The sequence below is a fragment of the Rhinolophus hipposideros genome (assembly GCF_964194185.1).
Source record: "Rhinolophus hipposideros genome assembly, chromosome: 25".
Lineage (NCBI taxonomy): Eukaryota > Metazoa > Chordata > Mammalia > Chiroptera > Rhinolophidae > Rhinolophus > Rhinolophus hipposideros.
This window is the reverse complement of record NC_138071.1, coordinates 23,199,064-23,223,553: the sequence shown is the minus strand read 5'-3', so window position 1 is coordinate 23,223,553 and position 24,490 is coordinate 23,199,064. Positions and strand designations below refer to the sequence as shown.

Sequence of the window (24,490 nt, the reverse complement as noted above, 5' to 3'; positions counted from 1 at the left end):
CTCACTTGCTATAACCTCCATGAGGGTCTAGACCGTTTGACCTAGCTCCATCCAAGTTCAGCAATCTATGGAATCCTCAAGACCCAGAGGGGCCTGACCTGTCTGCCTCTCAAATCTCCCATTTCATCACCTCTCTTAAGAAGTGCTTCCTTGACTATTGAAATGACCGATTAAACAACATCATTATAACAGATGATTTTAATCATTCTGCGCAGTGAAAATCAAAGCCCAGATCGGTAGCCCCAGCCCAGCGACATGCAGATGTCCTAGGCCACCAGCCAGCCATGACTTTGTGATGCTCCATTGAGCCTCACACAATGAGGAGAGCACATCTGCCAGAACAGTAACAATAGCAGTGATGAATGTCAAAGCTAAGGAGAAATTATTTTTAGATTTGCTATCTCAGATTATCTGTATTACAGTTTACATCAACATGTCCTCAAGAGAAATGTCAGCAAAGGGAAATCTGACAACAGAAATACCTCGCAGAGTACAGATGACTCCTAGGCAGGGAGAGGTAAGAGACGTGGAAAGAGGCGTAGGATATGTCTAATGTGGGAAGCATTTTTAGGAGAGGTGTAAGTAAGGAAGACTCTATGGAAGATAGGACCAGGGATATCAAGGGCTAGATTGCTTGGGTATAAAACCTGACTTTACCATTAACTAGCTCATGACATTTAATTCCTGTAGGCCTCCATTTTCCCATCTGTAAGATTAGTATAAGAGTCTGCCTACCTCACTGGGTTGTCGCTAGGACTGTAAAGTCCTTATGCTCATTGGCCTGCCACCCTTTCAAGCATAGCTATTGTTGTTGATATCATTAATCACTTGGAAGAGTGAGAATCTGCCTTTCTGCCCCTGGGTGGTGATGGTAGTGGGGGCTCAGGTAGACCTGCAGTCATTTCTTTTTCCTCTGCAGCTTCTCCTAGTAGCAGGGTGGAGCTGGGTTTTGAATGGACCAAATCATGAAGTTTTGGAAGTGTCTATTCCCCTGCCCCCTCCCAGAGAAAAGACATCTCTAATATACATTCCTAGAGTTTATGGCAAATCTTCCTAGGAACTCTTATCAAGTAGAAACACTCAGTCTCCTTTTGGTTTATTTGACTGTTGGACTTGCTTCACAGGGCCTTGTTTGTAAAACATGACATACTTTCAGTGTATAGTTATTGGTACCCTCACCTGGCCTTTCTTGTCATCTCCATTTCTGTGCAGTATGAACACGAAGGCAAAAGAACTAGATCATTTCAGTCTCTGGCCCCTCACCCCCTGCTTCTCTAAGGAGACAAAAAGGAAGAAGTAAAGAGGAGGTGAGCTGAGGCAGAGTGAAGAGAGCTACTGTGGGTCCTTCAGCAGTTCCATCCTACCCGAACCTCTAGCACAAACAAGGCTTCACTGGCAAGGAAGAGGCACACAGCAAAAAGAGCTCTGTTAAATTTGCTCAATAGATTGAAGATTGCCCCTCCCCCAAAAAATAAGTGAAGGCTCTAAAACACATAGGAAGTGATTCCACCTCCCTCAGACCCACCCCACCCTACTGATCCTCCATAAGACTGCAAACATCTATTTGAACACGCTCCCCTCAGCTGACAAGAAAAAGCACATGGCCACACCAATAAATATAAATCCTCGGAATTCTCTTCTCAAAAAGGAACGTTAGCCAGCAAAAACCAAGCTCTCTGCATTCTTTCCAGTTCTTTCCTCAATGTAACCTGCCCTTGACCCAGTTTCATTGCTATTACCCTCCGTGGTACAACAACTATACACAAATCCCATTTCCAACATTGATTAGAAACCATGACTCAGCATCACTAAAAGGAAATACTAGTCAAGCTTACAATTAAAATTAATAAAGAAAGAAAAAGAGAGAGATAAGGAAATAAGAGATATCATCAACAACTACTGGAAAACGCCAATATTCTCCTCCAGTTTGCATGGCCTTGAATTTCTGACTAGCTCATATCCCCCCACTCCAGAGGGTTATAAACAAGCACAGCCGACCTACATGCTATCCATGTTTTCCAAATGTTGTCTGCAAATGACTCACTGGTAATGCTTGGAGAGAAACTGGGCTCAGTGGGCAATTTTGGAATGTACTGCTCACTCAGAAAGGCGAGTTATAATAGAACAGATACGCATCACTTTTTCTCACGTTGACAGAACGGTAATAAAAAACGTGAGGAACATATTGTTCCCGAGGCACCCAGTGAGGCCCTCCTGCTAACACCCCCAGGTCCCTAAGCCTCCGTCTGCTTCAGCACCTGCAGAGACCTGGGTCTCTATTTAAGGCTGAATCATTCGGATCCACTGATCCCAGGGCCCTTTTTTACAACCTCATTTGTGGTCATGGCAAGTTCTGGATTCCGCCTCAGGAAGGCAGATTCTGTTTGTCATTTTCTGTGAGCAGTTCAGCCCTTCACCACCCCCGCTGGCTGTATTTTTCTCTTTAAAATTATGCAGCGGTACGAGGTGATCTCTGAGGTCTTCATCTGCATTACGTTTTTTGTGATTCTGAGACACACCACAGGAAGCGACTCAGAAATGACAAGAGTTAGGGCAGGGTGGAGGAAACAGAAGCAGCGATTAAAGACACATTTCCTGCCTTGGGGAGCTCCGGCTGAGGTGACAATCCTGGTGGATACACAGGCCAGGCCCCTCAGAATAGGAACTGGAGTCTGAAGGCAGAGAATTCTTTGTAGGAGGAGGTCTGGATGATGCAGTGTAAGGAAAGGGCCTACATTCAAGGCTTCTTTGGAAAGAGTATGTTGAGAAAGCAGCTATAGGAATTCCAGTCCAGGGGGTAGAAAAACCTGCACCATTTTTCTGAACTTAACAAGACGCCCCTCCCAGGGAGGGGGGCTGGGAATGGGCTCGTGAACCCTGAACCCTCTGCCCCTTACTGCCACCACTACTCCCTCCTGCCCTCCAACTTCCACCTGGCCCTTTGTCCACCAGTAGGGCCAGAGGGTGATACCCCACAAGCTCCTCGTCCCCTCATTTCACTCCTACAGGTGCCTCCGGATGGGCCGGCACATGGACAGCCCCCGCAACGCCACCATGCCCTGCGGCTTCCTCCTCCAAGGCTTCTCTGAGTTCCCGTACCTGAGGCTGGCGCTCTTCCTGCTGCTGCTGGCAGTGCACCTGGCCACCCTGAGTGGGAACCTGCTCATCCTGGTGGCCGTGGCCTCGGTACCCAGACGGCCGCCCATGCTGCTTTTCCTGTGCCAGCTGTCATCCATCGAGCTCTGCTACACGCTGGTGGTGGTGCCCCGCTCGCTGGCCGACCTGGCTTCGCCCGGCCTCCGCAGGGGCAGCCCCATCTCGTTCCTGGGCTGCGCCGTTCAGATGCAGATGTTCGTGGCGCTGGGCGGGGCCGAGTGCTTCCTGCTGGCCGCCATGGCCTATGACCGCTACGTGGCCATCTGCCACCCGCTGCGCTACGCGGCCGTGGTGACCCCCGGGCTCTGCGCGCGACTGGCCCTGGCCTGCTGCCTCGGAGGACTGCTGGTGTCCGTGGGGATCACGGCGGCGGTCTTCCACCTGCCGTTCTGCGGCTCCCGCCTGCTGCTGCATTTCTTCTGCGACATCACGGCGCTGCTGCACCGGGCCTGCACGCGGAGCTACGCGGACGAGCTGCCGCTGCTGGGCAGCTGCGTGCTGCTGCTGCTGCTGCCGCTGCTGCTCATCCTGGCCTCCTACGGCGCCATCGCCGCGGCCCTGCGCCGCCTGCGCTCGCCCGAGGGCCGGCGCAAGGCCGCCTCCACCTGCGCCTCGCACCTGACCGTCACCCTCCTGCACTACGGCTGCGCCACCTTCATGTATGTGCGGCCGAAGGCCAGCTACACGCCGCGGCGGGACCGCACGCTGGCGCTGGTCTACACCAACGTCACGCCGCTGCTCTACCCGCTCATCTACAGCCTGCGCAACCGCGAGATCACCCACGCCATCCGCAGGGTGCTGGGGCGCTGGCGTCCGGGCCAACGGCGGGGACAGGCCGTGTGAGCCCCGTTAGGGACAGCAGTTAGGGCCCGGGCCAGAACGGGCGCCTATGCTCCCTCAACCGTAGGCTACCAGGAGGTATCTGCATCAGGAACGCCACCAGGGGGACTCAAGGTCCCGATGCAGGAAAGAGAGCCTGGAAAAGGGCCACAGGAGGGCCTCCCAGCAGTTGCCTCACCCTCCACCCCTCCCTTAAAACGGCCCAAGACTGTGGTACGGACGCATATCACAACCCTAGACCTGCATCTGGGGCGTCCACAAGCGCCTGCTGAGGTCTTCCCATGGGCAAGGCGGTGGGCGCAACAGGCAGAACTCACCGCCAACGGGAGTCCGCAGACAGGGCAGACGTGCATGCTCAAAACACAGTCATGTGGGCCCTGCGTGGATCAGCGACAGATTAGAGATGGTTTAAGTACCAGTATGTGACTGCTAAATAATGGTGTAGCCCTAGAATGGCATCCTATGCAGCTGCCAAAGAAAACAAAGCGAAAAAATGAAGCAGTTTTATCTGTGGCCGACTTGGAATCATCTCACATGAATGCATATATGCATGCAATTATGCACCTTGTTTACATATGTGTGTGTATATATAAACAAGGTGCATAATTGTATGCGTTAAGGAGTCATTCTTGTTTCTGCCACACCCTCACTTGTGGCCTCTGGTTATTTCCACTCCTGGAAAGCTCTAGTCACAGGCTGGCTCCTTGGCATTCAGACACTGTCTTGATTGAAATATTGACTCCTCATAGAGACCTTCACTGGTCACCCCATATAATATTCCCTCTCTGCCCTCTCTCACATTATCATGCTTTAATTTTCAATCGTCTCTCATCATTGGAAATTATCTGACACTCTCTTTAACGTTTTAATTGACTGCTCCTCCCCACAGAATATAAACTCTATGAAATTTGTCTACTTTACTCACCATGGTATTCCCCATTCCTGAACAGTGTCTAGCATATAGTAGTTGCTCAGGAAATTATTTAATGAGAGAGTAAATAGATCAGTGTTACGATATGATAGCATTTACATCTAAAAGCACATAGAATATAATGTGTGTGCATGTTGTGTGTGCCCGTATGTTTCATATGTTTTACACACACATATTTGTAACCAAAGTAAGAGTCTGGAGGACAGAGGTGGCACAGACCTTTACTTTTCATCAAATAGTTTCCTTATACATATATATGTATTTAATAAATAAGTATTTAACAAATACTTTCACAATGAAAATAAAGGCTAAGGAGAGAAAGAGGAATGTACAGAGGATTTTTTTTTTAAAGATCAATCAGAAAAAAACAGGAAAAAATTCAAGATAGCATGGCGTCGTGGAAACCAAGGAAAGACAGTTTCAAGGATGGAATCATCAACTGGGCCAAATGATACTACTCTTTCTGGAATAATATGAAGCTAGAGCCAGAGATGACTTTAGAGATGTCTAATCCAGCCCAAAGAGCACCAAATTCTGTGCCAAGATCTGGCAACCAAACTACTCAGCCCATGTCCAGAAATACATCAGAGCCAGAGATCACGCAATGACCGCCAGACCCCAGCCAGTACTTGTATCTTTGTTCTTATTTTTATTGTGGTTGTTCCTGGATGAACTGACGGTCCCAAGTTTGGTTGCAGGTTTTGTTGGGCTGCACTGCTCTCCCTCTGCCTCCCATTCCTGTCTTGTAAGGGAGTTCTGAGATGGAAAGGCTAGTGGAGTGAAATGCCTGGAAAGGCTGAGATCTGACCTGGGGGATGAACGTGGCAGATCAATCAAGCGTGTGGGCTGAATTAAAAATAAATAAATAAATAGTAACCCACTCAAGTAAATGAAGCAGAAGAATCATTTATAAGGGATATGAAAAGACCTGTAGACTCTAGGAGGGCTACAGAGTTGGGCGTGGAGGCAGTGATGCCAGCATCCTGCCTATACCACGTAGCATGACTGCTCTGCTGAGGACCCCACAGTTCTGCTGTTAGGGACAGAGCATATTTCACAATGGGGACCAGATACCAGACTCTCTGTCCCAAGAACCTGGCTGCTTCCAGCACTTCCTTCTCTACACGGTATGCCTACTTCAACACATCACTCCTGAAACAAAATCATGCATGGGCATCTGATTGAGGAAGTCTGAGTTATGGGGAAGGAAGGCAGCTGTCCTGGGAAAAGGGATTTCAGGGGCAGATCAAAGACATTGAGGGTGAGTTTTAGGAAGGCTTGCTGTGTGATGGGTAAGGTAGCCCTTCCTCCCTCAACCCGTGGAACTCCACAGTGAAATCAATTACCTGTCAGGGCACTGGGATTTATGGTTCGTGTGGAGGATGTAGTTCCATCCTGGACATAAGGCAAGGGAAAGAAGTTTACGAGAAAGAAGCTTTAGTAATGGTGTGGCTATGCTTGCAAAATGGGCCTATTTCAGCTTTGTCCAATGTCACTACTCAACCTGAAAGTCATTTATCACTGATAAAACATTTTGCTGCAGGAGTAGCTAAAATGAAAAGCTTCAGCAGCGAAATCCACTCCCAATTTTTTTAGTAAACCATTTTACCCATAACGTTCTTGGAAATTTACTTCTAAAAAGTATGTCAGCACATAAATCATATTTTCCTAGAAGAATAATATTGTGGCTATAGTTAATAACACTGTATTGCAGATTTGAAAGTAGCCAGGAGAGTGGATCTTGAAAGTTATCATCACAAGAAAGAAAATATGTAGCTATGAATGGTGATGGGTATGAGCTGGACTGATTGTGATCATTTTGCAATATATACAAATACCAAATCGTTACATTATACACCTGAAACTAATGTTATGTCAATTATACCTCAGTAAAAAACAAACTTTAAAAAAAGGACAATATTATAAATAGAAAGGTAGTTTTCCAACTAAAAATATTATTATTAAATTAATCCTCTACATGACCAAAAATGTATCATAAAAATATTATAAACTTTAACAATAATTTAAGTAGTGAAATACTCTAATGCCTTATAAAATGTGCAAATAGGTACCTATTCTTAATGCAAGTGTCCCAACCATAAAAGGTACATATAGGTCATAGAAAAATATAACCTGGTATTATAAACTTGACTTTTAAAAATAATACGCTAGCTTTAGTAATATTGAATAATTTGTTGTTGTTTTTTAGAACTTTAGAGTAAATATTTGGACAACCTAGATATCTTAAAATCATTTTTCAAGGATGTTTGAAAAAGATACCTTGTTTTTCTCGGAATAAACATCTCTTGTAAGCAGAAGCCTTCAAAATTATTCCACCGATCTTACTGCTACCTCCAACAGGTAGAGTAGGATTTTTAATATATGTTTGATGGTGATGATATTAGTGATGATTATAGTGCTTCTCCCACTAGAATTTTTAAAAATGAAAGAGCCAACCTATTCTAAGCCTTGGTGTCAGAACCCTTGGAATGACTTGGGAAATACCTGACATCAGGCAAACCCCGTGAAGCCTAATCCAGCCTCAATTTTCTCCTTCCTCAAATGAGATAGTAACTGTGACATTCCCTGAATGGGCTCAAACACAATACAAATGGAAGGTCTTTTTTTTTTCCTTTCTCAGGATAAGGAAAGGTGGAACCCCCATCTAACAAGATCAGAGCTGGAGAGTCATCTTTCTTATGGGAGCTGGCGGATTTTCTTTGGATTTTTTTTCCCACTGGACTTGGGGATAGATGGAGAGAGGGAAGATGGTTGTATGGCTGCTTCTCAGGGCAGCACCCATCTCTCTCCTCTCTCCACCCATCTTTCAGGACCCTGATAGTAAGTTCACTATTAATAGGAAAAAAGGCAAGATGGAAAAGGGTTCTTATTGCCTCTGTGAATAACCATTCCCAGCCGTTACACTGACTGTCCTCTTTAGCCTCCCTTCTAGCTTCAGTGTCCCTATGCCCACCCCACTGTCCAGAAGGCCTCCTGGGCTGGAATCTGTTTTCTGCTTCGGGATGGCCCCCAGCTGCCATCTACAGCACCACAGGCTGGGAGCTCTGAAGCTTTCTGCACTTAATGCAAAGCTTGAGGAGCAACTCCAACCAGTGAAGCTTCTCCAAAGGTATTCCCCAAACACCTCTCACCAAATCCCAAGGGTGACATAAAGCACATTGGGTTTGATGTAGAGAACTGTTGGAACAGCTTGCATTTTGCGAAAGAGAAAAACAAGAAAATGTTGAATTTACAAGGCTCAAAAGAAGTAAAAGTGTGAGGGGAAATTTTCGTTCTTATTTGTAGGATTCATTGGTTTAATTAGTTCCTTTCTTCTAAAGTGCTGAAAGTCTTGCAAACATAAAAATACCTAGCATTCGTCAAGGGTTCACCATAGACTAGGCACTAGGCCAAATGCTTCCCATGGATTATCTCATTTCATCCTCACAAGAGCCCCATGCAACCGATATTATCATTCTCCCCAGTTTACAATGGAAGAAACTGAGGCAATGGAGACTTTCACTCACCCGATATCATAAATGCATAGGGTGGGAGCCAAGATTCAGATGTTGGCATTCCAAGTTTGGAACCTACATCCTCAGCGAGCAGACTTTGCTGCCTCCAGCCAGGTCATGGTCTGCTAAGTAGACAAAACAGCTTCTGCTACCCAGGGTGCAGCAGAGTCTCTGACCCACCCCCCAACCCCTTCCCTCACTCTCTCCCCTCCACTGACCACATGCAGTTTATCCCTCAACCTCTGGGTATCTGAGGGTCCACCCCCTCTGTTAGGGTCACATTTCCCATCCGAGTAGACCCTTGGGAGAGAGTCAAAGTGACACCTGACTGGCTCACTTCCATGGAGCCCACCTCTGGTCCACAAGAAATCCTTGAGCACCCGTGCTGTACCACCAGGAGAAATGCCATTCACTTCCTAGTGGCCCTGTTGCCTCTACTCTGCCTTCTCAAGCCTCTCTCTAGCCACAGCTCCTCTTACCAGCCCTTAGGCTCCCCAAACTCCAAGGGGTACATATTAACTGGTATAAGAGAATGAATGGCTTAAGGTGGAGGGGAAACCCTGCCATCCTTCATCCATGCAGGTAAAGAAGGACAAACGCCAAAGAATACCAAGTCTCTCCAAAAAATTCTTCTCTCCGATCTCGACCCCTTCATACTGGGCTGAGGGGATGGGACAAGAGTCAACAATTGATTTCAGAAATCCTCTTTGAAAACTCTGCAGAAGTAAGCAAACATTTCATTTTGGAAGATCTGGGTAAGAAGCATTGATCTGATTGTTCTCATACAAAGATAAAACTGAGACAGAACCTATTTTAATATCTTTATCAAGTTGCAGAGCCTTTGGAGAAACGGAAGGGAACAATTAAGAGTAAAGATCTCCTGCTATCCAGTGACAGATATTTAAGTAGCCATCATGACTTAGAATGCCGCTGGGACCTGGACCATCAGAAAGTCATTGGGCTCTTGTGAATTGTGTCCTGAGATAGCCCAACATTTGGCCAAGGGAGTCAAGAGACTCAAGCACAGAGAGTCCCGCACTTCCCATGAGACCCCTCTAAACCGAGCTAGCAAGAGGCATCCCTCATCATGGAACTCAAGACCAGCTGAGGAACCATCTATTTGGAGAAAAGGCAGAGCTTCTCATTTGCACTATTTACTGGGAGAGCTGATGATCAGGCAATTCCAAAAACAGAGACCACAGGTTGAGGGACAAACATGGAGAGGGAGAAGGAAGTCAGATGCAAGAAGACAAGGCAAGGTGTGGAGGACAAAGCAGGAAGGTCATTAACTGTGAACTAATGTCAGAGGAACCAGGGAATGGAGAGAAAGGGAAGAGATTAGGACCTGCTTTGGTATGTTAATGCTGCTCTAACAAATTACAACAGATTTAGTGGCTTAAAACAACACACATTTATTTTTATACAATTCTGGAAGTTAGATGTCCAAAATCAATTGTACTGGGCTCAGGTCAAGGTGTTGCCACGGCTTATTCCTTCTGGAGGTCTCAGAGGAACCATTTTCCTTGCCTTTTTAGCTTTAAGTGGCCACCTGCATTCCTTGGCTTGTGACCCCTTCCTCACATCCCTCCAAACTTTTGCCTCTGTCATCACATCTCCTTTTTCTGACTCCAATCTTCCTGCCCTCTCTGATACAGAGGGGCCCCTCTGAGCCCTTCTGATATTGGGCTCACCTGGATCAGCCAAGGTAACCTTCCCATTTCAAAATCCTTAACGTAATCACATCTGTAAAGTCCCTTTTGTCACCTGAGGTGAAATTCACAAATTCCAGGGATTAGGATGTGGACATGGGGAGGGGGATTATTCAACCTACCGCAGATCCAAAACATTAGGGCAAAATGGAGGCCAATACGTAGGCCCAGAAGTGAGCCAGAAGATTCTAGAAAGACAGGCAAATCAGCTTCCTTATCTAAAGGCCAGGAAGCCAGTTGTATCTAAGAGTAGCAGGAAACACCCGGCCAGAACTCTTCTTTTCTGCAGTTTTTGGGGGTCATTAAGAAACATCATTTTGCTCAGTTGGGGCAAGGAAAAGGTCCTGAAGCAGAAAGATACTGCCTCGCCTTCCGCTAACCTCTGTGTAGAGAAGGTTAGAATGTCAGAGCCTGACATTCTGACACATCAGGCAGATCTTATCTCGGTTTTCATCTCAGCTGGCTCTTTACCAATTGTCCAGCACTGGCCACGTCTCTGCCTCCCTCACAGCACTGTTCTGAATTTGACAAAATAATGTCTTCCTCTTCTCACTCCCTAGGACTTGGCACACACCCAGGTCCTCCTTTTGGACTAAGCTCACACCAAGCGAGGGGAACTGAGAAGGGCCTCTCAAAAAGAATCCGACAGGTTCTTTTAGCAAAATATCTCCCCTGCCTTATGCTTAGTGATCACAATCTCAGTGGCATGCAATAGCTTGGTCCTGCAGTCAGACCTGTCATGGCCACATTCCTTCATTCCCTCTTCTGCCCACAGGGACCCACAGCCCCACAGGGACCCACAGGGACCCACAGTCAGTTGCATCTATGGAAAATGAAACAGAACAGAATGATGCGCAACCCAGGCCAAATGCCAGGGAGAAGAAGCTGAATGCTAGATCAGGCTTGAGATACAAAATGTAGGACAGAGACTGCAGGAACCAGTGGGGAGAAGATCGCTGAGCATCTCCTCATTGGAAATTCATGGAGTTGAAACTGAAGGCCCAACCTGTCCATGGGGGGCAGGGGTGATGAGCTAAATAGAGGACATGAATGATGGACACTGTATGGAGAATAGTAGGTATTAATATAACCGTTAATGCTTTGGGAATATTAGATCAATACAGTTTTGTCTTTATTAATTCCAAATTTCTAGTTGTCCTGAGTCACCTAAATCAAAATCCACCTAAATCAAAATCCACAGCCTTCGGAACACAGAGCTATCCCACATGAGTTCTGTGCATAGGTGAGCACTGACCCTCAGTGAGTCCCGCACGGGGAAGGTTATGGGGAAGTTGAGATGATACACCCCACATCCCTGGGAGCACCCAGGGCTGCCCTGGAATCCTCCACTGGTTTTCTCACGGGTTGTGGTTCTTTGATTCTTCCCATGACTATGCAACTCCTTTGCGAGCCACTCTATAGAGTTCTCCATCATGGTCCGTCCTCCACTCAACAGTATAAACTGAAGTGCTCAGTATTTACAGATACACATTCAAAGAACTGAAGAGCGGAGGTCAAAAGAGACAAGGCTCTTTTCTTGGCCTCCAGGCATTTGCACTATGCTGGAGTTAAGAAGAAGGTGTGGAAAAGGGGTGGGATTGGTATAAGGACCAAAGATAGACATGACCCCATCTTTTCTGACGCTTGGACCCTGATCTGGTGAAAAACTTGGTGTTAAGGATTCCCTCACTCCAGGAAATATCTGGGACCAACTTTAGAAAGAAGCACATGTATCAGAAGGCCAAAGGCTTTCAGCCTTAACCTAACTGGTTCTCTCATTTCTAGTTGTACGGCCCCTGTTTCATTAGCCTCTAGTTATCAAGTCAGCCTGGTCGCATTCATTAACACCTCCCCAAAGAGTTAGGTATGATATGAATGCTTTTATTCCCAAACCTAGCTCACCCATAATATTTTACTGCCTCTAGTCTCACCAGGTATACATTCATAGAGTGATCAAAGACTGATGAATTACTTTCCCCTTTTTATACTGCTTTGAGCTACAGCTTATGTATAGTCTTTTGTTGCCGATCTTTAGAGCTGGGCGAAATCTTGGTGTTTCCCTGCTCATTGTGCAGACAAAGAAACTATGGCTCAAAAAGGTAGTGATTTATAGTGATGCCTAGATGGTTTATTGATACAGGCTGAAACCCAGGTCTCCTTACCACCAATCTCCATACACCTTAAACCTCTCCTACTTTTTTCAAGAAGCAAATGGACTAGTTGTTTCTTTACTTTTACTTCATTATTTGTCCATATTGCTTGGCTATTTCCATATTCCAACTCTATGTCTCCAGTTACCAGACTTTATAATTGAGTTTCCTCGGAATACCCTGATATGATCATAACTCACTTTCTCTATCCTCCTAACTCACTTTCTCTGTCCTCCTGCCAGGCTGAGTGCCTGAACAAGGAGACGAGGCTGTATTGATCCCTGTTACCCCAGCCACTAGACCTGCCACTGGACCAGGCGCTACTCAGTGCCCAGTAAATATTCACTAAGTCAAGCACAGTGGAATGAAATTCTCTAACTACCCCCAATATCAGAGGACAAAGCTATTGGTTAATAAAAAGTTTATCATCCTCTAAAAACAGCATCAAAATTTTTTTGGAAAAAAAGTCCTGGTTTCCTTGTCTGTAAAATGAAATGGACGGGAAACATGATCTCTATGATTCCTTTCATTTCTAACATATTTTATCTTTTTATATAGTAACAGAGCCCTTCTGAAGGGATTTTTATCCATGACAGTGACTATGAAGGTAAGAATTCAGTATGCTATAGCAGCCTCTGGATCATAGTAGAACAGAGCTGAATTACTTCCTCTGCTGGTACAAGGACCTGGCTCCGTGGGCAGCCACTGTCTCCCTGGGGCCATACTCTGAACCTTAGCCCTCCATTAGCTACCGCCCTCTGGCCCTAGAACCCAGTCTCCAACCCTGAGACCCGGAAGCCACTTTCTAGTCTTTGCAGTTTCTATGGTGACACCTTCTGACTACTACAGGGCCAGGGCTGAATAGAAGGCAAGAGATGCCTGCTCCATTCAGGTTCTCTTCTCTCTGCCTTCACCAATAAGAGTCCAGGCCACTATTCCCAGACAGAAGAAATCTGAATTGGATTATGCTTTTCAATTCCATTGTATTTGATTCCATAGCTCTACTCTGGTTTTCTTAACCTGGATATGTTGTATTTGTCCTTTTTTGGGATGTCTCATTTGATTTTCACAGATTTTACCAAGATCCAATTTTTAAAAAAGTCTTTTTTTTATTCTGTGGCATTACTGATTTTCTACACACAAATTCCTAATTTTGAACGGCAGTATTTCCTAGAACCTTGCTGAAAGCAGAGTGCCTCATATATTCAATAATATTTTTAATAAATGAGTTAATTAATTTACTAATTATTTTAACAGCAGGAAATTTGCCTTGAGATTCCATTTGTATCAAGAAAAACTGATGGCCTTTAATTCTATTTTTATAGAGGGTTGGTCGACATGTCGGAAGGGAGATAACCCAGAGCAATCTTAGTTGAGAAAAAAGAATTCAGTCTCTCTGAAAAAAATTCAGTGGATTTCAGTCACTTCATACGCAGCAGTAATATGTGAGTATCATTGGTTTCCAAATGGTCTCATGACATTATTTTGTTAATCATTTACTTAAACACCTAAATAAATGCCTGCAGTGTACTATATAAATTGCACATTATTGAAAAGGAAGGCATCACTGCTGTGGTCCTTTTATTATAGCTGCACATTTAATTAACTAACGACTAACCTCATTCGTAATTAATTTTATAATTATTAATTTAATCTCTGCCTTTCTGATTAAGTGATAAGAACCAAGGCAGCTGGACTCGTGCTTCTGTCTTTCTTGTACACAGTCAGGTGTCTCATGTGTAGCACAGCCCCTGGCACATACAGGGGCTGAACAGATATTGCTTTCAAAGATTTAAACTTCATCTGGACTGATAATCTCAATGAAAATGATATGAGAGGATCCTTTCTAGGCAGTAACCTAGATTAGACCCTAACAAAAACATGAAGAGCAACTGAATTCAGTCTTTTGGGAATAACTGTGAGGAAATGGGGTACCCCCCCTTGATCTCAAGTGTTTGATTATAATACTTTACCCACTGCTCTCGCACACTAAAGCATCCTTTCTTTTTTCCATGTCTTCCACTTTCCTTCCCTCCTGATCTACTTTCTAGCGTCCTGTCTTCATGCTTCTTTCTCTTTTACTTTTTTCTGCCTTCTATCACTTTTTCTCCCTTTCCTCCAACACTCTGCAACACTCTGCATTGAGAAATTATCTTTCAGACACTTTTAACTGGGCTGAATCCTAGACATAAAAGGACGGCCAGAATAGAGACTTTATCCTTGAGGATCTCGCAGTTTAGTGTGAGAACCAAAATGTCCCTTTCTCCAGCATCTTCACTGCAATCTCCTTTAAGCACCTTAGTTTAAGGAACCTGTCCCCCCCTCCCCTTGCAGCCTGACCCATCCGCTCCATGAAGGACAACCTGACCTGGGTGGATGAGTTTGTCCTACTGGGGCTCTCCAGGGACAGGCAGACCCAGGCTGGACTCTTCGTCCTGTTCGGGACCACCTATCTGCTGACACTGCTGGGCAACGGGCTCATCCTGCTCCTGGTCGGACTGGACGCCCGCCTGCACCTGCCCATGTACTTCTTCCTCTGCAACCTCTCGGTGGTGGACATCTGCTACACCTCCTGTGTGGTCCCCCAGATGCTGGTGCACTTCCTGCTGGAGAAGAAGACCATCTCCTTCACCCGATGTGCAACCCAGGTCTTCTCCTCGCTGGCCTTGGGGGGGACCGAGTTCCTACTGCTGGCCGCAATGGCCTATGACCGCTACATGGCAGTCTGTGACCCCCTGCGCTACATGGCAGCGATGGACCCTGGGTGCTGCGTGGTGCTGGCAGCTGTCTGTTGGCTGGTGGGCACAGCGAATTCTGTGGTCGAGATGGCGATCACCATGCGCCTGCCCACCTGTGGGCACCACGTGCTGAACCACGTGGGCTGCGAGACGCTGGCACTTGTCAGGTTGGCCTGTGTGGACGTCACCCTCAACCAGGTAGTCATAGTGGCCTCCAGCGTGTTGGTGCTGCTGGTACCCTGCTGCCTGGTCTCGCTGCCCTACGCCCACATTGTGGCCGCCATCCTGCGGATGCGCGATGCCAGGGGGCGCCGCAAAGCCTTCGGGACCTGTGCCTCCCACCTCGCTGTGGTCTCCATGTCCTACGGGATGGCCCTGGTCACCTACATGCATCCCAGCTCCACCGACTCAGCCACGCAGGACAAGGTGGTGGTGCTCTTCTATGCCGTGACGACCCCCTGGTTGAACCCGCTCATCTACAGCCTGCGAAACAAGGACATGAAGGCTGCGCTGCGTCGGGTTCTGGGGAGGAGCTCTGGATGGAAGCACGAGCACGTGACTTTGTCCTAAGAGGACCGCGCCCTGAAGGCAGCGGGCAGTGGAGCTGCGCTCCATACAATGTGTGCGTGTGCACGTGTGTGCACATATGGGCACGCAACTGAGACAGCAGGTGGAGGGACCACAAGCGGCCCTACCAGCCTTTGAGGTAATACAGAAACGGAATTTTATCTCTGGATTGTTTTTGGTTCCTGACTTATTTTTTTTCAAATGTAAGTTATAATTTAGAAATAGGTACACCCTACAGAAAATTGAACGGATATATGTGTGTGTGTGTGTATACATATATATACACACACACATATATACACACACCTGTTATATATATGTATGTATACATGTATATATATAACATATATATATATATATATATATATATATATATATATATATATATACTGGCATATATGAATTAGAAAGAAAGATTAAATCAGAAGTCAGGGCAGTACACAAAGTTTATGCCAAGAAATCAATTTCCTTGCTCAAATTTACAACTATAGGTCTAAGTTTTCCTGCAATCAGTGAGAAAGGGGGAGGATATAAGCTACAAAAGTCCCTGTGTCCACGGCATCAAACCGGCCTTAAGTCATACGTACAAAGGTCACCCATGCAACTCACACAGCTCAGTAGGTGGGGGATTCACTAGGGACATGGACCCAAAATCACAGTAAGGATCCCCAGAGCCCTGCTGTGCAGGACGGGACCATGTATGAGACACGTGGACACCATTCTGTGTGTTTCCCTCTCAGACTTGCAGTGGTGGCAAATGGCTGGCCCAAAAGTCAAATGTTCAGGACCTCAAATACAGCTTTCTACATAGTCAGGTCTAAGGATATCCTCTTGTGAAAACTGAGGGCTGTATTCAGAACCTGTGCTTCACTAGAAGTCATGTCACACACATCAGAGGTAAGCTGAGCTATTCAACAAGAATCACAATTCCCCACTGGTGACAATTTTGCTCTGATCTTATAACACACAATTAACGATTAAGCTCTAAACATCCTAAAATATAAAGTGAAGCTGTGCTAATTATATCCAGGAAAATGTTTTTAACAACAACTTTTAAAAATCAGAATAAAGCATCTCTTACCTAAATATTACAGATCTCTGATATAGTCCAGACAGTAATCTATTGACACCTCCTACTGACAATAATTAAAACATATATTTTATACATAAAATAATACTTCTACTTTCCACAGCAAGAGACTACATCTAGTTTATCCAAAAAAAACATCAATTCATTAAGTTACAGGAGTCCAAAATATTTTCCTACTTACCCCATTGTTTGAGTTTTAGAATTTAGTTTTTTTTGGGGGGAGGAGGGCTTCCTTGTCTCTTTAAAGAGAAATTCAATGTATTTAAAGGACACTTACTAATCAGAAGGGTTCCCTCAAGAGACCCTCCTAAGTGGAGTCATTCTTAAGGTAGCAGCACAGAGCAGACTCTGAAACCATCTACAAGGCTCTCCAATTAACTTCTAGGTGAGAGAATGGATTTTAAAGAAGCCATGCCTCAAGATGATGTCCATTCATTCCATCAGTCTACTAAATCCGTATGCTAATCCATGTTAGAAACTAAAAAGGGTACAATAAAAAGAGAAAACACCCTCTCTACCCTTCAGGCAGTTAGTCAGGAGTCAGAAAGGGGAAGTGAAAGGGCAGAGTTTAGTGCAGGGTGTTTCCGGTCCACCTCCTGGCTTCTGGGAAAGCTGAGAGTTGGTATGTGGGCCCCATACTCCCACGCAGCTAGGGAGTGGATTTTCCCTTTCACAGAAAAAATGGAAAGAGGTCAGCTAACTTGATGAACTAGACCTCCAGTCCACAGACCTATCCAAAGTCCTCTGCAGCCTGTTTCCTGCATTACTGAAGTGCCAGGTGGCATTTCAAAGTCTCCACCTGGCTGCCAGGAGCAACATCTCAAACACTACACCTTACCTGACTTCCCCCTCCCCCCTGTAAATCAAACCTGCTCTCCATGTCGTTCTGTCAGATGCTACTGGCCACTGTGATATCAAATTTCCCCCCAAAGAAGACTGGGTCTTATATTAATTTTTGCTCCATTAGGGCTTCTTTTTAGAGGATGTGTTATTTTTTCATGTACAACTATCCACATTTATTCCAATAGAGTCATGTCATCTTCTTCTGGAACATGGTCATAATGTACGAAATGCATCCGTCTGGCTGAGATCTTAACTGGGACTTATTTTCGGGGTAGGTCTTATTGTCGGGGAAACAGTACACTTGTGCTTCGCAGGATCACAGTGTGATGTAGCAGGAAGAACATGGGATTGTGATCTTCGGATTCCAGATCCAGTTCCAGCTCCGCTCCCAGCACGCAGAATGACCTCAAGCGAATCACTTTTGCTCTCTGAGCCTCAGTGTTCTCATTTGTAAAATGATGAGGTTGAAATGATCCAGAAAGTTCCTTCCAGCTTTTGTTCTTTTCTGTGATTCTCGTTCCGCGTTTTATTCTCTTCAATGGTGAGAATTTCAGTTGCTGTTCTATGTACTCAGGGGCCACATTTGGAGACTAAGGTTTGGTTACTTACTGTGCTGACAAAGGGGGGGAAGTCTGTGTGGAAACTAGGAGCTCCCATCTGAGGTGCTGGTCTCAGAAACTTGGCCCCTGGCTACTGCACCAAAGTCAGTTTCTATTTTTAGCATTTTCTACAGTGACACCTTCTGGCCACAGAAGGCCCAGAAGAAAGAAAAAGGTAGGCTCCAACTATCCAGGAGAGACAGAGGATACTATCCAGCTGCTCTGCCTTCTTCAACCCCATCAAACCTCGAGCCCTATCTTGAAACCCTGTTAGAAAGACTTGGGTTGAATTGTTTTCATTTCTATTTCATTGGATTCTATGTCCCAGCTCACATATCCTTTAATATAAATCCTTTTTCATTTAAAGAATGCTCTGAAATTTTTGAAGGGCTGTGTCACACATTACATCATTTAATACTCTCTAGTTCTTACCTCGGTCTAAGCTATTCTCAAATGTTGTTTTTGGACCAGATCTCAGAATACTAAGGCTATGGGGAGACCCAGCACACCAAAGGCAAGATATCTAGGATCATATTTTCACTGATACAGAGTGGGATTTGAGACAAATCATTTAAACTCTCTTGGCCTCAACTTTTCCAAACAAAGAGCAAGAAGTTTAGCCCAAAAAATCTTTCCTCCTCAAAGACTCTTCCAGGTTCATCTAAAAACATATTCCTCTCTCAAAAACCGAGTCTTCCAAAATAAGGTTAAATGTTTCCTCTATAGCAATGGTTCTCAAACTTAACATTTCAATTACCCAGGAAACATTAAAAGTTACTATTATACTAATGTTTGGGTTCCACTTACCTGAGATTCTAATTCAATTACTCTGGAGTGTGGTCTGGGCTTCCTGAGTTTTCAAAGCATCCCAGGTGGTTCTAATGTGTAGCCCAATGTGGAAAGCACTGCCCTGGGATCCACCATGGATCCTGTGGGATTTTCATAAGAGAACCCTATTATCTGGAATTTTTTCCTTCCCTCTCAAGCTTCCCCTAATAAGCAATCAGATGCGCTTTTCCAACAGTCAGACTCTTCTCTGTGTCCCTGTGGTCTATCCTTATTCTCATACTAGCCAATAGAACTACCTTCTCCTACCATGTTGCAAAGGCACATGAGGCAAATATTGAAATGGGGCTAGAGAGACTTGCTACTAATACACAGAAAAATAAAGACTACAAAATTGCTTAGTATATTCATACTAACAAGAACAACAAAAATGTGTTCACCTTTATCCTTTGATAGAGGCTAAAGACCAGCAAAATAAACAGGGAGGTGTTCCAAGGGCAAGCACAGCTTTGCTGTGACAGAAGGGTTTATACATAACAAAGCTCAAAGGTTTTAGAGGCACTCCCTTACTGACTTCATCTGCGGGCACTGTCAGTTTCCAAATGTTGTCACTGCAAGTAAGTGATGTATGCATTCATCTTTTATTAATCACTGACTTTAACATTCAAATAAATGCCAGCAGTTCACCAAGGAAATAGCATAATTGCAAGAAGTTGGGGCATAATTATAGTTGGTATAATATTCTACAATGAGGCCTTGATTTTATCAACCTAAGACTAAGCTTCATTAATCAGTACACTGAGAACCAAGTGAGCAATTTTCTCTGTCATCCACCCAGCGTGGCTTCTGGAAGAAGCAGAAGAACCCCTGGCTACAGCCCAAGTAATAAGGACATAAGGGAATTCCAGTCCTAGATTTGGGATTAGAGAACAATCCTCAAGACCTTTAAACTTTATTTATCCATGTACCTAACAAAAATGTTTTATTATGAAACAGTTTTTAGGAATCTCTATATAAAAAGAAAAATCAGAAAAGGTGCCTGACTTCAAGAAGCTCAGAGTCTAATGGAGAAAATGTACAAGTTCTTGCAGTCCTACTTAGAGTCCTCTGTCCTGACCCAGACTGAGTTCTGATTCTGATTCTGGCCTCTCTAACCACCGCCTCCTGCCACAACCTGACCCACCTATTCCATAGGGAGAGACAACCTGACCTGGGTGGATGAGTTTGTCCTACTGGGGCTCTCCAGTGACAGGCAGACCCAGGCTGGACTATTCGTCCTGTTCGGGACCACCTATCTGCTGACACTGCTGGGCAATGGGCTCATCCTGCTCCTGGTCGGACTGGACGCCCGCCTGCACCTGCCCCTGTACTTCTTCCTCTGCAACCTCTCGGTGGTGGACATCTGCTACACCTCCTGTGTGGTCCCCCAGATGCTGGTGTACTTCCTGCTGGAGAAGAAGACCATCTCCTTCGCCCGATGTGCAACCCAGGTCTTCTCCTCACTGGCCTTGGTGGGGATCGAGTTCCTACTGCTGGCCGCAATGGCCTTTGACCGCTACGTGGCCACCTGTGACCCACAGAACAGCATGTACATTTTGTAACCACTTGTGTAGAAAGACACAGGGATAACACCTAATAAGCTAGTTGGTTAGTTAGCTACTGGTATATACATAAGTTAGTTGACTGGTTAGTTAGACATTAGTAGCTAACTAATGCTATAGAATAAAATATCTCTAGGACAGACAAAAAAAACTGGCAAAAATGCCACAGAGTGGGACAAGAGGGAGATTTTTATATACATTCTTCAGTACATTTTGAATTTTTAACCATGCGAAGGTATCACCTATTAAAAAATAAAAGTTTAAACTAAAAATGTAGAATAATTTGCCCCAAAATTATAGTTCATGAGTGTCCATCCACTTAGCAACATACACCCTAATCGGTAGGGAAATTATTTTCACTCTCAGAGATTAAAGTTTCTCCCTATCAAGAACCCAGTTGTAAGTCAGTCTCTGAAATTTGCACATTGACGACTTTTAGCAAAAACTTTAAAGCCTGCCTTAGTGCCAGCCAACTCTAATTAAAATCTTCTACAAAATTATTTCTAAAAATGTCTGGCGCAGTAATTGGAGCAAGCTATTTTAAAACAATATTTAAACATAAGATTTATTAGGGTGATTCTTTTTTTTAAAAAAAAGTTAAAAAAGTTAAATAGTTTTTAGACACAAACTAAGTGAAATTCATGAGTCTTTATCAGAACAAAAAGTACATGTTTATTCAATTCACATGTGACTTTGTGACATTTGCTTGATTAAAAAAAAGTTCCAGAGATAGTTTGACAATGCAGACAACCATAATGTGTGATTCTAATGGAAGAATAAACATGGAAAATGTCTGGCTGCCACTTAGACTTCAGAGAGGAGAAAAATCAAAGGCCGAACAATTGAAATCCGTACTAGTAAGAAAAGAGGTAGGGTGATATAAAGAAACCTTCCAGTAGTTGTAATAAAATTAAAACCAAATGATCCAAGTTTGGCGAGGAAAGGAATCTCCACAGAAGGAAGGGCCATTAGACATCCCAGCTCTGGCCACTGTCCACCACAAGTACTGTTCCTAGGCTATAACCATTACATTGTCCTCACGAAGGTTGCTGTTTCCCATCCACACCCTAGACACATGTTCTCTTAATCCCCCAGGAGGCTGTCAGGATAAGACAGTACACTTAATCAAGACTTTTTCACTGACGGCTTCTACACAACACAGGATACAAAACAGAGAATAGCACAGAATTTTATATTCTGACCTTCTGGACAATACTGGATCCCTGGGACACATGCGGCCCCATTTTAATGGTGTCCCAAGGATGGTATTGTGCTCAGACAGATCCCAGATTTTACTCTTCTCCTCTCCTTCCCAACAGAGGAACCCCACAGCATGATCCAGCGGACATCTGCCTGTGTCTGAAGATATTTCCATGTAAGCGGGGGGTGGTTCTGTCGTCCTCACCTGACCATGCCACTTAGGCAACCCAGAAGCCCCGAGCCCACAGAAGTAGCTGCCTGAACACCTCTCGAAGCCTGAGGTTGCTGAAGATAAGGATAAAGGGATGGACAGACGTGCACAGGAAGATTAAAATTTGCCCCGGCCAGTACCAGTCACTCCTTAAGGAGAAGAAGCCTACAGAAGTAATCATCAGAGACACAAATGACAGGGCATAAAGAACGAGGAAGGAGACGAGTGACCTCAGAGCTCTGGTGTGAGCCTGGGTGCTAGGGTCCTGCAGGCCGTGGGCGTTGCTCTGCATGGTCTGCCTGTGTCTCCTCAGAGAATTAATCAACAGCATCATGGAGACCAGAAAGACAGAGCAAGGGATTGACAGCGTGACAACTTTCAGGGACAGGAAGTAGTGAATCTCCAGCTTTCGGTTCCACTCCCTGTAGGTCATGTTCCCCACAATGTTTCTTAATAGGAAACCTTGATGCACAGCGCGGTTCCCCCAAAAGAAGAGCAGGGTGATGATGGAGGAGATCAGGAGGGAGCCCAGCAGGAGCCAGGGCACGGACCCTGGGAACCTCCACTTCAGCCAGAGGAAGGTGGGGTGGGTAAAGGTAGCGATCTTCACACAGAAGAGGACACTGAGCCAGGTGCCAAACCAGAAGGTGGCCGAGTTCAGGAATTCCCAGTGGATCGCGAACAGCTGCCGCACAAGACCCCGGTTGTAGTTCTCCTTGTGAAGGAAGTAGTAGAAGTCGTGCACCATTCCGACCCACTGCAGGCAGAAGCGCGAGGCACCCAAGCTGATGAGGATCATGTCAGAGGGGAGCAACCTGCCACGCCGCCTCCATTCTCTGCTCAGCACCAGCACAATGAAGCCATTGGCCAGGATTCCCAGGAAACACAGCAGGACAAAGAGCAGTATCAAGAGGGCTAAGACTGCTGGATGCATTGTGGCTCCTTGTTCCCCGGCCTCCCCCCGACCCCCACCCACACTCCCTCTTTTGATGTCTCCTGGGTGTGTGAAGAATGATCGGGGTCTGCATCTGAGCCAGAGCTCACTTAGAAGGAGGATGCTTGCTCAGGCTATGGAGGAAAGGTGAGCTTGGCTCAGCAACGATGCAAATTTCCCCCGGGCTCAATTACCACTGGGCCTACCAATGCCCCTAATTTGCCTTCTCTGCTTTTTCCTGCATGCTGCCATGGTTCATATTAACATAGAGGGCTTTCCAGGGAATCTGTGACTGAGTTTCATCTTTATTACTCCACCCATGGGCCCTGTAAACACACCTCTCCCTATCAAACCATTCTCAAGATGTTAAATATATAAAAACAAGTACAGAGACACACTCACCTGGCCACGACCTACTCCAAATAGTGATGCTAGAGAAGTCTGTCTCCAGCTGAGCTGCCCTGTCACACATCCACCCTCACCTAGCAGCAGTCATCCCTTTCAAGGTCAGATACCTTGGTCTACCTTTCTGTCGAACCTCTTCCTAAATCCTTCATGGCCCCTGAGCTGTAAATGATTAACAATGGTTTAAACTGGTTTTATGTTTCCAGTGAGAGAATTCATTTCCTTGTGGTTGTGGGACTGAGGGAAACTGTTTCTTGCTGAATATTAGTTGAAGGCCAACCTCAGGTCCCAGTGGCCACGCCCAGTCTTTGCCAAGTGGGCTGTTTCAACATGGCAGCTGAAGCCAGCAAAGAGAGTTTCTAGAGAGAGAGGACTAGCAAGATGGAGTCTTAAATATCACAACGTAAATCAAGGGACTGATATCCTATCACCTTTCCCATATTCTATTGGCTAGAAGCAAGTCACACCACCCACGTGTACTCAAAGGGAGGGGGTTACACAAAGGAGAGCATATCAGCGGTGGAGGACATGGGGGGACCCATTTAGCATCTGTGTACCACACTGAGATGACACAGTTGACAAGGTATATGTGAGTCCTGTCCTCTGACACTAACATTATAAAGAGCTCCCTATGAGACCATGCTGAAAAATAAAAATATTTTCTTGAATGGAAATCGATTCAAGTTCATCCATAGTCAAATGTTTTCTGCTCAATACTTCAAATTTGTCCTTCCTCCACATTTGTTTAAAACCTTTTATATGTTCATGCATCCTTTTAGGTTGTGAGTTTGTCATGAAAGAGTCAATTAATCAGTCGTACAAACAATGTGAAAGTTGTTACCACCATAGTATCAATGTATATAACTATTAAAATTTATTAATTTTAATAATTAATAATGAACTCCATAATGAAAAGAGAGATCCCATTGACCTTGGGTAAATATGTACACTTCTCTCTCTCAGATATCTGCTTCCTATACAATTTTCACATTCATTTATTCACTCAACAGGTATTTATTGAGCCCATATATATATATATATATATATATACATATCTACAGGGCACCTATTCTCATCACTGGGGATAGAGCAGTGGATCAAAGAGTTGGGATCCCTGCTTAGGGAACTTGCAGTCCAATGGAAGGTAACTGCAATAAGCAAACACATGGACAAGACACTTTCATGTGGTAACCAGTGTTCTGAAGAAAACGGAAG

At 45.1% G+C, this 24,490-nt stretch overlaps 3 protein-coding genes across 3 annotated transcripts; 2 read left to right on the top strand and 1 right to left on the bottom strand.

Annotated features, from left to right (window-relative positions):
• Window positions 1-3,030: 3,030 nt before the first annotated feature.
• On the top strand, window positions 3,031-15,609 carry LOC308492972 (uncharacterized protein; the record flags this gene model as incomplete). The annotated part of the gene is given in 4 exon segments (XM_081038519.1): window positions 3,031-3,968; window positions 3,970-4,004; window positions 4,064-4,209; window positions 14,641-15,609. Coding segments are annotated over 4 exon segments (2,088 nt in total).
• A 1,768-nt stretch (window positions 15,610-17,377) lies between these two features.
• LOC308492971 (olfactory receptor 2F1-like) lies at window positions 17,378-20,525 on the top strand (the record flags this gene model as incomplete). Its single annotated transcript, XM_081038518.1, has 2 exons — window positions 17,378-17,387; window positions 20,119-20,525. 2 exons carry the CDS (start codon window positions 17,378-17,380, stop codon window positions 20,523-20,525), a joined length of 417 nt encoding a protein of 138 aa, XP_080894644.1.
• Window positions 20,526-21,943: 1,418 nt separating this feature from the next.
• LOC308493038 (taste receptor type 2 member 41-like) lies at window positions 21,944-22,870 on the bottom strand (the record flags this gene model as incomplete). Its single annotated transcript, XM_081038660.1, has 1 exon — window positions 21,944-22,870. The coding sequence occupies one exon, from the start codon at window positions 22,868-22,870 to the stop codon at window positions 21,944-21,946; it is 927 nt and encodes a 308-aa protein (XP_080894786.1).
• Window positions 22,871-24,490: the final 1,620 nt, after the last annotated feature.